We start from the raw sequence: 13,785 nt of genomic DNA, 5'->3' as shown, positions 1-13,785 counted from the left end.
AGGTTTCATTCATCCTAGTGAGATCATACTAATCTGAGGACAAGTAGAACCAAAAACTGGTCAAAATTCTTCTCACAATTTTTTTCGTGCTACACTGTCATTCCTTCCTTTTCAAGACTGTCTACCCAGCATTTAATTTTAAAAGCAGCTAAGTTATAGGATTATGAATTCTTTCTGCTTACAATCCTTTAAACCACTTTAAATCTGATAGGCGTGCCCACTCAGCTTTGCCTTATGTAGATAGATTTATTTTCTCTTCCTAGATTGATTCAATTCAGAGCAGATTCAAGAACTAAAAGTAATGTATTTGCCCTCCCTCCAGACTTTTCTGGTAGCGTTTTGTCCGTGAAACTAAGAAGCTGTAACTGCTATTAGAAAAAGAAGGGATCTGGATGAGCTTTGAAAAAAAAAAAAAAAAAGAAAGAAAACAGGAGGCGGAGAGTGACAGGATGTGGTTTTAAAAGGGTGGGGTGGGGGGTGATTGCCTGGAAGCGGGAAGGGGCCGAGGGTGTGGGGAGGAGTTCTGAAGTTCTGATAATAGAGGTCGCTAAATTCCTGAGGTCACAGATTATTTGGGGGCGGGTGTAGGGCGGAGGGCGGAGGGCGGGGATGGAGTGGGAGCGGGGGGGGGGGGGGGGGGGATGGTTTAGAGGCTCCACCCTTCGCAGAGATTATAAATAGGCTTGCTCCAAACTAGAGCTAGAGATGCTGTATTGGTGAGAGTGAGTGCCCATCGCTCCTGAAGACCTGAAGAGAACTTGGCTGCCGAGAAGGACATTTTGAAGGTTTTGTTGGCTGGAAGAGGTGTCTCTGGAATTCCATCCCTAGATCTTTCTTCGGGATTTGAAGAAAACTAAATTAGGACCATGGGGACACAGAAGGTAAGGATGATACAGTTACTGTTATTTTTGGTTGTTTGTGGTACTCGGAGGACGGCAAATCTAGGTGCCGATTACTGTGTTCTGTTTTTTTCTGACTCACTAAGTCATCTTGAGGCCTTTCCATTTCTCCTCCAGCCTGTGAAGCAACAGTTTAACCTGTTCTCTTTGAATGTCACACCTGATAAAGAGAACAGCCCGCTTCCATTCACCTTTCTCTCATAGCAAAATCACTGCAGAAGTTTTGTTTGCTTCTCAATTTTATTTTACATAACCGTACCATGTGATTGTTGAGTAGTCAGAGGATTGGGGCTGCTGATTGTGTGGCTTAAAGTGTGGGTCTCAGATCCAGCATAAAGACTTGGATAGGTACAGGTCAGCGTCCAGCGTCTATAACCTATGAAGTTCCTTGGATAATGAGCAAAATTCCAATTGTCCTTATTGTTTTGATTGTGAGTGCAGAATATATTAATATATTCTGTGTTGTGTATGCAGTATTTGTAGGGGAGAAAAGCATTTGCACTAAGAAAATTATTTGAAAATAAAGGAAATTAGGAAAAAGGGTTGAAAGAAAATGGGACCAAAAGAGAAAAGACCCCCAACGTTGGTGAGTGATGAGAGAGGAAGGATGGGGTTTTACTAAAAGGAAAAGGATTTAACAGAAAAAGCTTCAGCAGTAGAGTCCTGAGGGGTGCTTCTGCTGACTTGGAACTGAGGCCGCTGCCAGTCATGGGAAGGTCACCTCGCCTACAGAAGTTCCCAGCCTGTCACCTTGTCTAACCTAAATAAAAAGGAGTTTAAAATAAGTAAAAATTGAAGACATTGTGAGGGAGCCACAGAGCATGGCCTGACATGTAAGAATTGAAATGCCCAAGTGGAAATCTAAGATGACACCCCTTTGCCCTCTTGAATGATTTCCCAGCTAGATGAGAGATGATTCCCCTACTAAGAGATGTCTCCTAATGTTGGAAGTAAGCAAGTATCCTCCCCTACTGTAATGTAGCAATACAGTATTTAGTAACCAGGTCAACTTGGGGCCAGTATGTAGCACATATCTATAATAGATTACAAGATCAGAGGCAAGAGCCGTCCAGTGGTGAACCCACTACCACTTCTGTGTTTTTATTCTAGGTACAGCTGAGACTATACTAGATCTGTTTGCAAAATAATCAGTTCTTAAGAATCCTAAGGGTATCTTTTCCTCTGCCCTTCCAGTTCTCAAGTACAGCTCTGTGCTTGCCTTTTCATGGTGCAGTTTTTTAAAATGCTTCCAAACCAAGTAACCCAGGTCCTCTAAATTTCTTCCATATTTTTCTAAATCTTGTATTTTTGTCCTATTCATATCACTCATAAGTCAGGTTCTCCTGATAAATTTCCACAACTAATGAGAGACAATCAGTCAAAAGTTTTAAAGATAGTTTCCTCCCTGTCTTCTGCTCCTCAGGTGACCCCATCTCTGATCTTTGCTATCTCTGTGGCTACAATCGGCTCTTTCCAGTTTGGCTACAACACTGGAGTCATCAATGCTCCTGAGACTGTGAGTATCAGCCATTTAGATTCTGAGTTGGAATAAGAGAAGTGTTCGTTTAAGTAGGGTTTCAAAAAATTCAGAATCTAAGACAAATTTCGTGTCTTCCTCAAGAAGGAAGAGGGAGAGATAGAAATGTCTAGGTGAGTCACTTAAGGAAAGCAAAAAGCTCATATGCTCCACCATACCCTGGGCTGGTCCTTCCTCTTACCCTCTTGTGATAACACTTCCTGTAGTATCCCTTAGGGATTAGTAACAAAGAAGTGGTGGGGGGGGGTGTGAGGAGGGGGGTCGGGGGAGGGGGGCTCCTAGGGTAAGACTGGGGCAGACCATATCAGTGCTGCCACCTACTGGGACTTTTAGGACAAATTTTTAAAATTGCTTTTTTCAGAGTTAATAACATTTAACTCCAACTTGCTATTGGTCTCTTCCAGCCCCATTATTAAGTCCCTTGATTCTCTACCTATAAAGTCATAGCAATGCTGTCTTAAGGAGGAAACAGTCCCTATAATTTTTCTCTTGTTCTCAACCAACTGTAACAGTCTGTTCTCCTTCCACCCACTTTATCTTGCAGATCATAAAAGACTTTCTCAACTACACTTTGGAAGAGAGGTTAGAAGACCTTCCCAGTACGACATTGCTCACAAGCCTTTGGTCCTTGTCTGTGGCCATCTTTTCTGTTGGTGGTATGATGGGCTCCTTTTCAGTTGGACTCTTTGTCAACCGCTTTGGCAGGTATTGACCAGAAACTGGGAAAGGAAGTGGGCTATACAGGTTGCTTTGAGGAAAGCATAGAAAATTAGATTAGGGAGGTGATGATCCATCTGAATGAGACTCATCAAATTCTAATCAGTAAATATGTAGTCTGCCTGGCTCTGAGTATGACTGCTCTTTCTTGAAGTTCTACTGCATTGAGCTCCCACTTGGCCTTCAAAAGATGAAGATCATGTGAGTGGGCCTTTGCAGTCTCACTTAGGTTAATTCAGAATTATTCTGTAGTAACTTCAACCCTGAAGTTTCCCAGAGTGTTTTATTTATTTATTTATTTATTTATTTATTTATTTTTGTGGTGCTGGGGATCAAACCCAGGGCCTTATGCTTGGAAGACAAGCACTCTACTGACTGAGCTTCTCCCCAGCCCAAGTGTTTTTATTTAAAAGGTCAGAGTTATTTGCTTTTCTAAAAATATTTGGGGTTTCATGGAAATCAGTTTTTGAGGGATACGTTCATTTTATTAATGTCATTAGTTTTTTGGTTTTGGGTTTTTTTCCCTTCTGTGCTAGGGATCTAACCACAGAAATAAAATAATTTAATGGAGATCAAATCCAGGGTCACATGCTTGCTAGGCATCCACTCTACCATTGACCTATACCCCAGTCTCTAAAATCATTCAAATTTTGACTTATTCCTGTTATTGATTAGAAAAAACAAACAAGCAAACAATACTAATAGGTAGGGACCAGGGAGAGGACTGCACACTTAGAATTCCTGGGGGAACTTTTTATGACCAATGCCAGGTTATACCCCAAACCAGTTAATGAGCATGTCTGGGGATGAGATCCACGTATCAGTATTTTTGAAAGCTCTCCAGATGTTCAATGTGGTGGCACATACCTGTAAACCCAGCATTTCAGAAGGCTTGAGGCAGGAGGATCACAAGCTCAAGGCTAGCTTCAGCAACTTGGTGAGGATCTGTCTCAAAACAAAAAGGGCCAGTGAAGTGAAGTTGCTCAGTGGTAGAGCGCTCCTGAGTTCAGTCCCTGGGCTACCTCAGTCTTTTTTTGTGTTGACCCCAGGGTGCTTTACCACTGAACTATATTACCAGTCCTTTTTATTTATTTTTGAGACAGGGTCTTGCTGAGTTGCAGAGGGTGGCTTCAGACTTGATCCTTTCAGTACCATGCCCAGCTCTCAAATATTTATTGTTAATAGCATTACCACAGTATAGTCTCGAGACTCTTTGAATATAATTTTCTATAACACAGGGCTGGGGTTGTAGCTCAGTGGTAGAACTCTTGCCTAGCATGTGTGAGGCACTGTGTTTCTCAGCACCACATATAAATAAATACATAAAATAGCGTTTCATCAACAGCTAAAAAAATGTTAAAAATTTTTTTCCGTAATACAGAAAAACTTTTTCCTGATATAATTTCCCATCATTATAATGTTAGTGATATCTATACATTGCATAAAAGGCATTAAGAAGCAGTTAATGGGGCCTGGGGGTGTAGCTTGGTGGTAGGGTGCCTGCTTAACATGCATGAGGCCCTGGGTTCAATTCCTAGTACAGAAAAGAAAAGCATTTAATGTGACTGGGAATGTAGCTAAGTGCTAGAGCATTTGCCTAACATGCCCAAGGACCTGAATTTGATCCCCAGCAATCAAAAAAAATGAAAGTACAAGATGATTAACAGTGATCCAAAAATGTCTTGAGTGTATACCAGCTATATCAGAATTGCTGCCCAAGGTAATCGTTCTCCAAGTTCATTTTGCATCATATCACCTGGAGGGCTTTTTATAACACTGCTGGGACATGTCCCCAGAGTCAAATCTAATGCTTAAATATTGATGAGGTGGAAGAATTTTAATTTCTAGCAGTTTTCTAACTGATGCTGTTAGTTTGTTGAATCACTTGAGAACTACTTGGTAGAATGCTTACTAAAATCCTAGGTTACAGCTGAGACTTGCACAAAGTCTAAAATGTATTCTTTCAGTGAGTTTTATATATGAAGAGGTGCAAAAACCATTGTTGTTCCAACTAGAAACATTCCAAGAATAGAAAGTGGAAAAGAATTTAAGCCAAAAGAGAAAATAAGAGCCTGCAGAAGGACAGAACAATGAGGAAAGAAGGGGAGAGATTAGGATCTTCTCACTTTACTAACTTTACTTTGTCTTTGGTTAACCCCATAGGCGTAATTCAATGCTTATTGTCAACCTGTTGGCCATTGCTGGTGGCTGCCTCATGGGGTTCTGCAAGATTGCTGAGTCAGTTGAGATGTTAATCCTGGGTCGCCTGATTATTGGCCTTTTCTGCGGACTCTGCACAGGTTTTGTGCCCATGTACATTGGAGAAGTGTCACCCACTGCTCTGCGGGGTGCCTTTGGCACTCTCAACCAGCTGGGTATCGTCATTGGGATTCTGGTGGCTCAGGTACATTAGAATTTCTTACTGAATGAGTGTTGATTTCATGTTTGTTAATGAGTTAACATAGGTAAAGAACTCAAGAATGACTGGCATATATTCTATTATATATGGTGTATGTGTGTACACATAAAGTTTCAGTTATTGCTATAGCTCATAGTTATTGCTATAGCTCATGAAGCAAGCAAGACAAAAAAGGATGAGACAATTTATCTTTTTTCTATGATAAAGAATGAATGATTTTTAAAACTTTAAAATGAACTTGTGGCCTAGGAAGTATGGAGTTTATAGCATTATCTTTGGTTTCTAGATCTTTGGTCTGGAATTTATCCTGGGCTCTGAAGAACGGTGGCCTGTGCTGTTGGGCTTAACAATCATTCCAGCTATCCTACAAAGTATAGCTCTTCCATTTTGCCCTGAAAGTCCTAGATTCTTGCTCATTAACAGAAAAGAAGAGGAGAATGCTAAGAGGAGTGAGTATCCTTCAGACTTCATGATAAGAATTATGGTTATGATTTGTTAAGGACTAAGGTATTGGATCTGTTTTTTTGTCATCCCCTCTCCCTGCCTCTCAGAACCTAAGGGAAGAGTTTTCTGATTTATTACTATTGAGTGAGACTTTCAACCCCTAAAGTTAGGTAAGAAGGCAATTAAGGCATGGATATTTACTTATCCCTGGGTGTCCTTTCTGTCTCCATGACAAAATAACTGAGAAAGTCAACTTAGGAGAAAAGATTTATTTTGATTCATGATTTCTGAGGTTTCAGTCCAAAGTCAGCAGGCTCCATTGCTTTGGGCCTAAGTTGAGACAGAATATCATGGCAAAAGGGTATGACAAGAGTTGTTACCTCATGGTGGCAGGAAGCAGAGAAAAGGACCTAGGGCTGGGGTGAAAGGCAGTGATGGAATACTTGCATAACATGCTCAAGGCCCGGGTTCAATCCCCAGCACCACATACACTTGAACACACAAAGATATACTCCCCAAAGTCATGCCCCCAATGACTGGCTTACTCCCTTCAACTACTTCCTGCCTTTGACAGTTCCCACCACCTCCTATTAGCCCATTCACCTGTAAGTCCATCAATTAACCAATCCTTTCAGATTAGAGCCCTTATGAGCTAATCACTTGAACAGTGTTCCTTGGGGACCAAGGTGTCAACTCATGAGCCTTTGGGGGACACCAAATCCAATCTTAACAGTTCATTTCAAATGACTTCCTAGCTTTGTAAAAGGGAAAAATGATTTGGGGGCAGTACAGTAACTTTATCCTTTCTATTTCTTTTTACCAGTCCTCCAACGGTTGTGGGGCACACAGGATGTGAACCAAGATATTCTGGAGATGAAAGAAGAGAGTGTTAGAATGTCACAAGAAAAACAAGTCTCTGTGCTGCAGCTCTTTAGATCATCCAGCTACCAACAGCCCATCCTCATTTCCATCGTGCTCCAGCTCTCACAGCAGCTCTCTGGGATCAATGCTGTGAGTATCTACTTTGGGCTTGAAGGAATCCTGCAATATTTCACTTAACAAAGTCTGAAGTTTCTCGTAATGCATACAAGGAACAGCCACTCAAATACTGATTATTATCTAGTTTTTGATGGAGTTATATTTTTATCAAAATTTTATCTGTGTTTTACAAGGGTGAAAAAATGGGTAGAGTGAAAATTTTGTTGTCCTTAGACTTGGAAATGACAGTTAATATTTGTCCTCTTCCAATTTTTTTTCAATGTATAGACATCACATATTTTATCTTTCCCTGCTAATTTTTTGATGCTGAGGCTAAGGATTGAACCGAGGGCCTTACACATGCTCTACCACTGAGACACATTCCCAACCCTCACCACACATTTTTAAATTTCCATTCCTCTTTAATCTATCTTATGATGTCATCAAAGATAATGTTGATAATGTAGGCCATACAACTAAATAACATCCTAGAATTTGTACATCTTGGCTTTTTTCCCCAGGACTTTATAGTCTAAAATCAGAGTAAGACTCTGGGGGCGAAGTAGAAATTAACAACAGAAGAGTGACTTTTAATTGTCTAAAGTGGGGCAAGATAGAAGTTGCCGTTTGATAGGCAGCCTCTGTATACTGAAGTAGCAATGATGAACCAGGCAAAATGGTGTGTGCATGTAGTTCCAGCTGCATGGGAGGTTGAGGCAAGAGGATCACTTGAGGCCGGCCTGGGCATTGTAGCAGGACCCAGGATCAAAAAAATAAAGGATATAACAGCAGTAGTGCTTCTTGTGAGATTCTTCAGAATCTGGGAAGAAACACGGCTAGAAAAAGCCTCCCAAGTGATTTTAATGGATCCCAGTCTCAAATTTCCTCATTTGAAAATGATGATTGGCCATATTATTGGAATAAAATATGTTCCCAAGACTTTCAAAGCAGCAGGACTAGAGCTAAAGTGAAGGCCTTACATATAAGCACAGCCCTGGGAATAAAGAATATACCCAGTGTGCCTCCCTTGCTGCCTCATCCTCGTATCTGCCCTGCCAATAGGATCAGAAAAGCAGTAAATGACAGCACTCTGCAGGACTGACTTGTCCCACTTCAGAAAATGGTGTGTAAATTCCATATTTTTGAACTAAGATGGCTCTCAATTGAGTCAGTGACCAGATTTTACCCTGGTCTAATTAACCCAAAGCTGTCTGCACTGGAATTATAGGGTGGGAATCCTGAGCCACTGAATTGAGAATATCATATAAAGGGCCTGGAAATTCTTTTGTCTGGAAGGAAATGACACAGAGTAGGCTTGGAAATCACTTTTCCAAACTACTTTTGAACAAACGGATGATGTTTTCTAATTTCCCTTGAAGGCAGTTGGGTAAAGTGGGATAGTCTTTGCCTAGTAGCGAGCTACTTATTTAGATCATGATGTAGGAGCTAGCTTACTTAGCTTAATTATACTAGATAATCTTACTGAAAGAAATTTGCTTGAGATATGTGTATCTACATTTTGGGTTTTCATTTCATTTCTTTTTACTGAGGACTGAGACAGGGTCTCCAAGTTGCACAAGCTGGCCTTGACTTGTGATCCTCCTGCCTCAGCCTCCAGAATCAATGGCATTACAGGAATATGCTACAGTTCCCAGTTTGTAATTTTATTTGTCTTTTTTTTTTTTTTTTTTTTTTGCGGTGCTGGGGATCGAACCTAGGGCTCTGTGCTTGCAAGGCAAGCACTTTACCATCTGAGCTATCTCCTCAGCCCTGTAATTTTATTTTAGAACATATAAATATGCATAGTTAACCACTTTAGGTACTAGGGATTTGAAGAGTTGTTACTTTGAAGGAAAATCCCATTGTAGAGAGATATATCCACCCAAAAGACTGGGGAATGTTGCTCTAGCAGCAAATACTATGGGTGAGATCATAAACTCCACAGTTGGACCTGAGGGATCTAGATGTTACCTTATTACCGTACAGTCTGAGTGCAATATTTTGATAGTTTTTTAAACTAAAGCAACCCTATATTTTAGCCCAGTGGTAGAGTGCTTGCCTACTGTGCAAAAGGCCCTTGGTTTTGTCCCCAGCACAAAAACAAGAATAATGTATTTCATAGTGTGTAGTAAATAAAATTAATAGCTGATATTACTTCTTAATCACTTGGCAAGGACTAGGGTCTAGGAAATCCATTCTAAACTCTATTATTTGATGAAACTAAGGTTTTTCAATTTTTTCACTATCAAAGTAGGACATCAATGTTCATATCAATATCTTAGGGTTTGGGGAAGAGTCCATTAAGAAAGTTCTTAGCAGGACTTAAATCGTTATGTAAATTAATAAGTTAGAAATGATGAAAAAAATAAAAGGAATAGTGGGAATGAGCATTAGAAGAAAAATACAAATGAGTAACTCGAATGGAGCAAAATTAAGAGAATGGAATAAGAGATGATAATTCATTTGCAGAAAAATATTGTGCACAAGAACCAAAAAGACCTCCTAGGACTTTGAGTTCAGTTTGAGAGTTCTGTCTGTTATGCATATCAAAGGTGTGTCTTTTGTTTCCTGTTAGGTGTTCTACTACTCAACAGGAATCTTCAAGGACGCAGGTGTTGAGGAGCCAATATATGCCACCATTGGAGCGGGTGTGGTTAACACTATTTTCACTGTAGTTTCTGTAAGTTGAATAGTTTGAACATTTTGGAGAGGGGAGAAAAAAAGGAAATCTTGCCACAGATGTTCAGAGGCAGTTTGCATGTTCTTCAACTGCCATACCATTAGTTAGCTAAATCTCTTTATGTTGTTATTGTTTAGTTCTCTTTGAGAAAAAGAATATCATGGTAGACTTCACCCTTCAAGCAAAGATGGAATGACAAGAAAGGGGGAGGTATAGAAGGGTCATATATGTGACTGGAGAAGGATAGTTGTGGCTATAGCAAATATCCTACTGTTGGCAAAGCAGATGTCTAGTGGCTCTATGGGTTTTCATGAAATGGAAAACAGAAGTTTATGTTATGTTCTTTTTTCAGCTGTTTCTGGTGGAAAGGGCAGGAAGAAGGACTTTACATATGATAGGCCTTGGAGGGATGGCTGTGTGTTCCATCATGATGACTATTTCTTTGTTATTGAAGGTGAGTATTCTTTGAGTGAAGGAAAGGTATGGAGAGATTACATTTGACTACCTGGCAAGGGGGTGGGTTGTTGAGGTTGAAGGTCATCAATAAAGTCAAATTTAAGAGATACAGGATACCCAGAGTTTTTAAGAAAGGTGGATCATCAGATTTTTAACCTGATATTACCCTTAATGTGTGTATGATGTAGCTTATAAGTAAGATCACAGCTGCGATTTCAGAAACCCAAGGTTTTGGATTCCAAATCCAGTAATTGCATTGTGCCACAGGACAGAAGGAACTTCTCATTTTAATCAGCACTCATCTCTGCAAAACTAGACCCCTGGATCACACTTTGTTAATACCAACTTTCTTCCATTTCTTCTTATAGGATGAGTATGATTCGATGAGCTTTGTCTGTATCACAGCTATCTTGGTCTATGTGGCCTTCTTTGAGATTGGACCAGGCCCCATTCCGTGGTTTATTGTGGCTGAACTCTTTGGACAAGGACCACGCCCAGCTGCCATGGCAGTGGCTGGTTGTTCTAACTGGACCTCCAACTTTTTAGTTGGACTGCTCTTTCCCTCAGCTGCAGTAAGTAAATTAAAACAAAACTCAACCTCTCTTGAAATCAGCCCATTTAGGTCAACATGTTTTAAGATACACCTTAATAATCATTACTGACCCCATGAAGGATTAGATCTCAAGGGCTTTAAACCAGCTTTTCCTTATTTTCATGAAATATAGAAAAATAAATAACAAAAGATTGAAGCAGGAGGATAAAACTGGGAACTTTGTTTTTGTGATACTGGGGATTGATCCCAGGGACACTGCCACTAAAATACATCCTTAGCCCCTTTTATTTTTTGAGCCCCTTTTATTTTTCACTAAATTGCCCAGGATAGCCTCTAATTTACCATCCTTCTGCCTCAACCTTCCAGGTTTCTGTGATTATAGGCATGCATTGCCACGCCAGACTTAATCTGAGAACTTTTAAAGACCCCTTTCCCAAGATGATGTTTGCCTAAAATCAGAATGATACTGAGCCTCAAAGGGTTCCGAATCCATTCTTAATCCATAATTTGAATTAGCATTAATGATTTCATGATCTTAAAATGCTTAATAGGAGACTGGGTGCAGCAGCAAACATGCCTATGATTCCAGCAAATCTGGAGGCTAAGACAGGAGGCTAAGTTTTGAGATCTGCCTGGGAAATTTAGGAAGACATTTTCTCAAAAAAATAAAAAGGATTAGTGGTGCAGCTCAGGGTAAAAAACCACAAGTTCAATCCCCGGAACTGTAAATATAAATAAATGAATAAAGCAAATGCTTAGGAGGTATTTGAAAGCAGCTAACTCGTGAATAGAAAAGGAACAATAAAAAATTGCAGAGAAACATAGGAAATAAGCAATGGCATCATGAATGAATGTCTGAAGAAACATTGCTATTTCCATTAAATATAGAGGTGTTATAGCTTGAGGCCCTTTGGAGACATAGATATGAAGGAAATGTCAATGACCAGATTTTGACATGAACCTTCCTTTTTTTGTTTTTCTCTCTAGGTCTATTTGGGAGCCTATGTTTTTCTTGTGTTTGCCACTTTCCTCATTATGTTCCTGATCTTCACCTTCTTCAAAGTCCCTGAGACCCGAGGCAGGACTTTTGAGGATATCACACGGGCCTTTGAAGGGCAGGTTAATGAGTCCAGTAGATCTGGGAAAGGCTCCGTGGTGGAGATGAACAGCATCCCACCTATTAAAGAGAACACCACCAATGTCTAGTCAGACCTCCTTCCACCTCCCTCCCAACATAGAAAGCAACCGCTCCCTGAATAGGGAGAGAAACTTCATCAGGATGAACCCAGGACTGCTTCCGAATGCTGCTACTTGATTCCCTACTCATCCCACACACTCCTGAACACTCAGATGAACCCAGTGCTGGGGTTAGTCATATCTTCAATGCTTTTTAAATACTTCATTTCTTGGACATTCTCTCCTGTTTAGGAGAGACCAAGTGAAACTACCTTCATTTCAGGAGGGATTGGCTGCTGGCATATGACAACTTTGCCAGCTCTTCTTCCCTTAGGTTCTGAGAATTGCCTCACTGGGGCACATAGGGGTGCAGTTCCCCCAACGTCAGACTTGTCAGGAAGCAGTTATACATAGAGTGTGGAGGGTTGTGGGGAATTTGACAAGAGCACCTTCCTCATTTTCATACAGCTCTGCACAGCAAAGTAACTTGAGTTTTATTTATCTTCTGGTTTTATTGCATAAATATTTATTTTTTTAAGTATAAAGTAATTTTACCAAATAATGAAAACATAAGGAAATAAAGGTTAGAGGGAGGTGTTTAAAGAGAGGTTACAGGGCAAAGAAGATTTGATATTAGAGAGGTTAAGGTACAAGAAGGAAGAATGGAGGAAGAAATGTTTGTTGGTGGAGGGTATGTGATATGGTGCCTGAAGTCTGCATGTTGTCTAATGACAGTGTGTTTCAGATGGAAACTTAGTTTAATTTCTCAGAAGAGTCATGTGCCTATATAAAAAAAGCTACTGGTTTCCTTTGGGACTTTTCTTTAAGATTGTAGTTTATAGTATTACTTGAAATCTAATGGTTACTAAGATGGGTGTTATAGTTAATGGCGGTTGATGCATTTTAATTTTGGATGGAGTCCAGAGAAGGGAGGGGTATTTGCAGAAAGCTTTCTTCCCTTCCCAACCACTTCCTTAATCCAAACAATTCCTTCTCCTGATAGTGGACTCATGTTTTAAGTAACTCCATTACCTATCTGGTGGCAGAGCCCTCCAAATGAAAAACCTAAAAAAATTGGTTCCTGCTGAATTGGTTCAGTATTTCTCCATTTTGTTAAGATTTTATATGTTTTAACTTTTTTTTAAGGGATTCAAAGGAAAATGTTTATAGCTAACTTGGAATTTGTAACCTCAGCTCTGGGAAAGGGTTTTTTTTTTTTTTTTTTTAAACGATTATTATCTAGTTTCAGTATGTTGTTGCTCTAAGGTCATGGCATGCCTGTCTGTGTCTGTTACATGTCAAATTACCCTTATTACCATGTTACCCTGATACTATATCAGGTACCCTTTGGGGACTTGAATCTTTCTGATAGACACATTTGAAATAGTACGAGTAAATGTACAGTGTAGCCCACACTTGAGAATATGAATGTATGTGCACTGTCACTTTGCTCTGGTTGAAAGTAGTTTATTGTTTGTTCCTATAGCCTTCTTTGAATACATTGTATTAAAACTCATCCCTATGTACATAGGTAACACTGCCTCAGCTGGGTGGAACTTTAGATTCAGGTTCACCTGGCTACCTTTCCCTATTGGAGTTGGGGAGAACTTCTACATCTTGAGATTGAGGATGTAGGGCTCAGCCTCACTACACATGGGAGGGACAATGGGAATAGGAAAGAGTGTAAGATCAGGGCATTTGACTCTTGGGGACGTTGGATTTGGGGACTTGATTCTAACTGGAGTATTTCAGAGGGTTATACGTGGTGAGATTTACTCCTGCCCCATTACAGGTCCTGGACACCTCCACAACCATCTCCTAATTCCCCAGTGCATTTCTAAAGTGGAGATTGACCCTGAGGACATACCCTCTCTTCCCTTTTTCATACGTTGCCTGATCCCCCCCTTGTCCCATGTTGGTGCTTAC

The 13,785-nt window shown here is 40.2% G+C and overlaps 1 protein-coding gene across 2 annotated transcripts in view; it reads left to right on the top strand.

The window, feature by feature from the left end:
* Positions 1–13,188, top strand: part of SLC2A3 (solute carrier family 2 member 3) — a 73,144-nt gene extending 59,956 nt beyond the window's left edge. Inside the window, exons 3-12 of one of the 2 annotated variants that reach the window (XM_079143147.1) lie at positions 698–881; positions 2,323–2,415; positions 2,981–3,141; positions 5,317–5,557; positions 5,859–6,021; positions 6,840–7,027; positions 9,570–9,674; positions 10,027–10,128; positions 10,499–10,702; positions 11,671–13,188. In XM_079143147.1, coding sequence (XP_078999273.1) covers positions 867–881; positions 2,323–2,415; positions 2,981–3,141; positions 5,317–5,557; positions 5,859–6,021; positions 6,840–7,027; positions 9,570–9,674; positions 10,027–10,128; positions 10,499–10,702; positions 11,671–11,889 — 1,491 coding nt within the window. In that variant the 5' untranslated portion in view covers positions 698–866 and the 3' untranslated portion in view covers positions 11,890–13,188. The remainder of the gene's footprint in view (positions 1–697; positions 882–2,322; positions 2,416–2,980; positions 3,142–5,316; positions 5,558–5,858; positions 6,022–6,839; positions 7,028–9,569; positions 9,675–10,026; positions 10,129–10,498; positions 10,703–11,670) is intronic. The other variant, XM_079143148.1, reaches the window with a different exon arrangement.
* Positions 13,189–13,785: the final 597 nt, after the last annotated feature.

This window comes from Sciurus vulgaris, assembly GCF_902686455.1.
Source record: "Sciurus vulgaris genome assembly, chromosome: 5".
NCBI classification, from domain to species: domain Eukaryota; kingdom Metazoa; phylum Chordata; class Mammalia; order Rodentia; family Sciuridae; genus Sciurus; species Sciurus vulgaris.
This window is presented reverse-complemented; position numbering and strand designations above follow the sequence as displayed.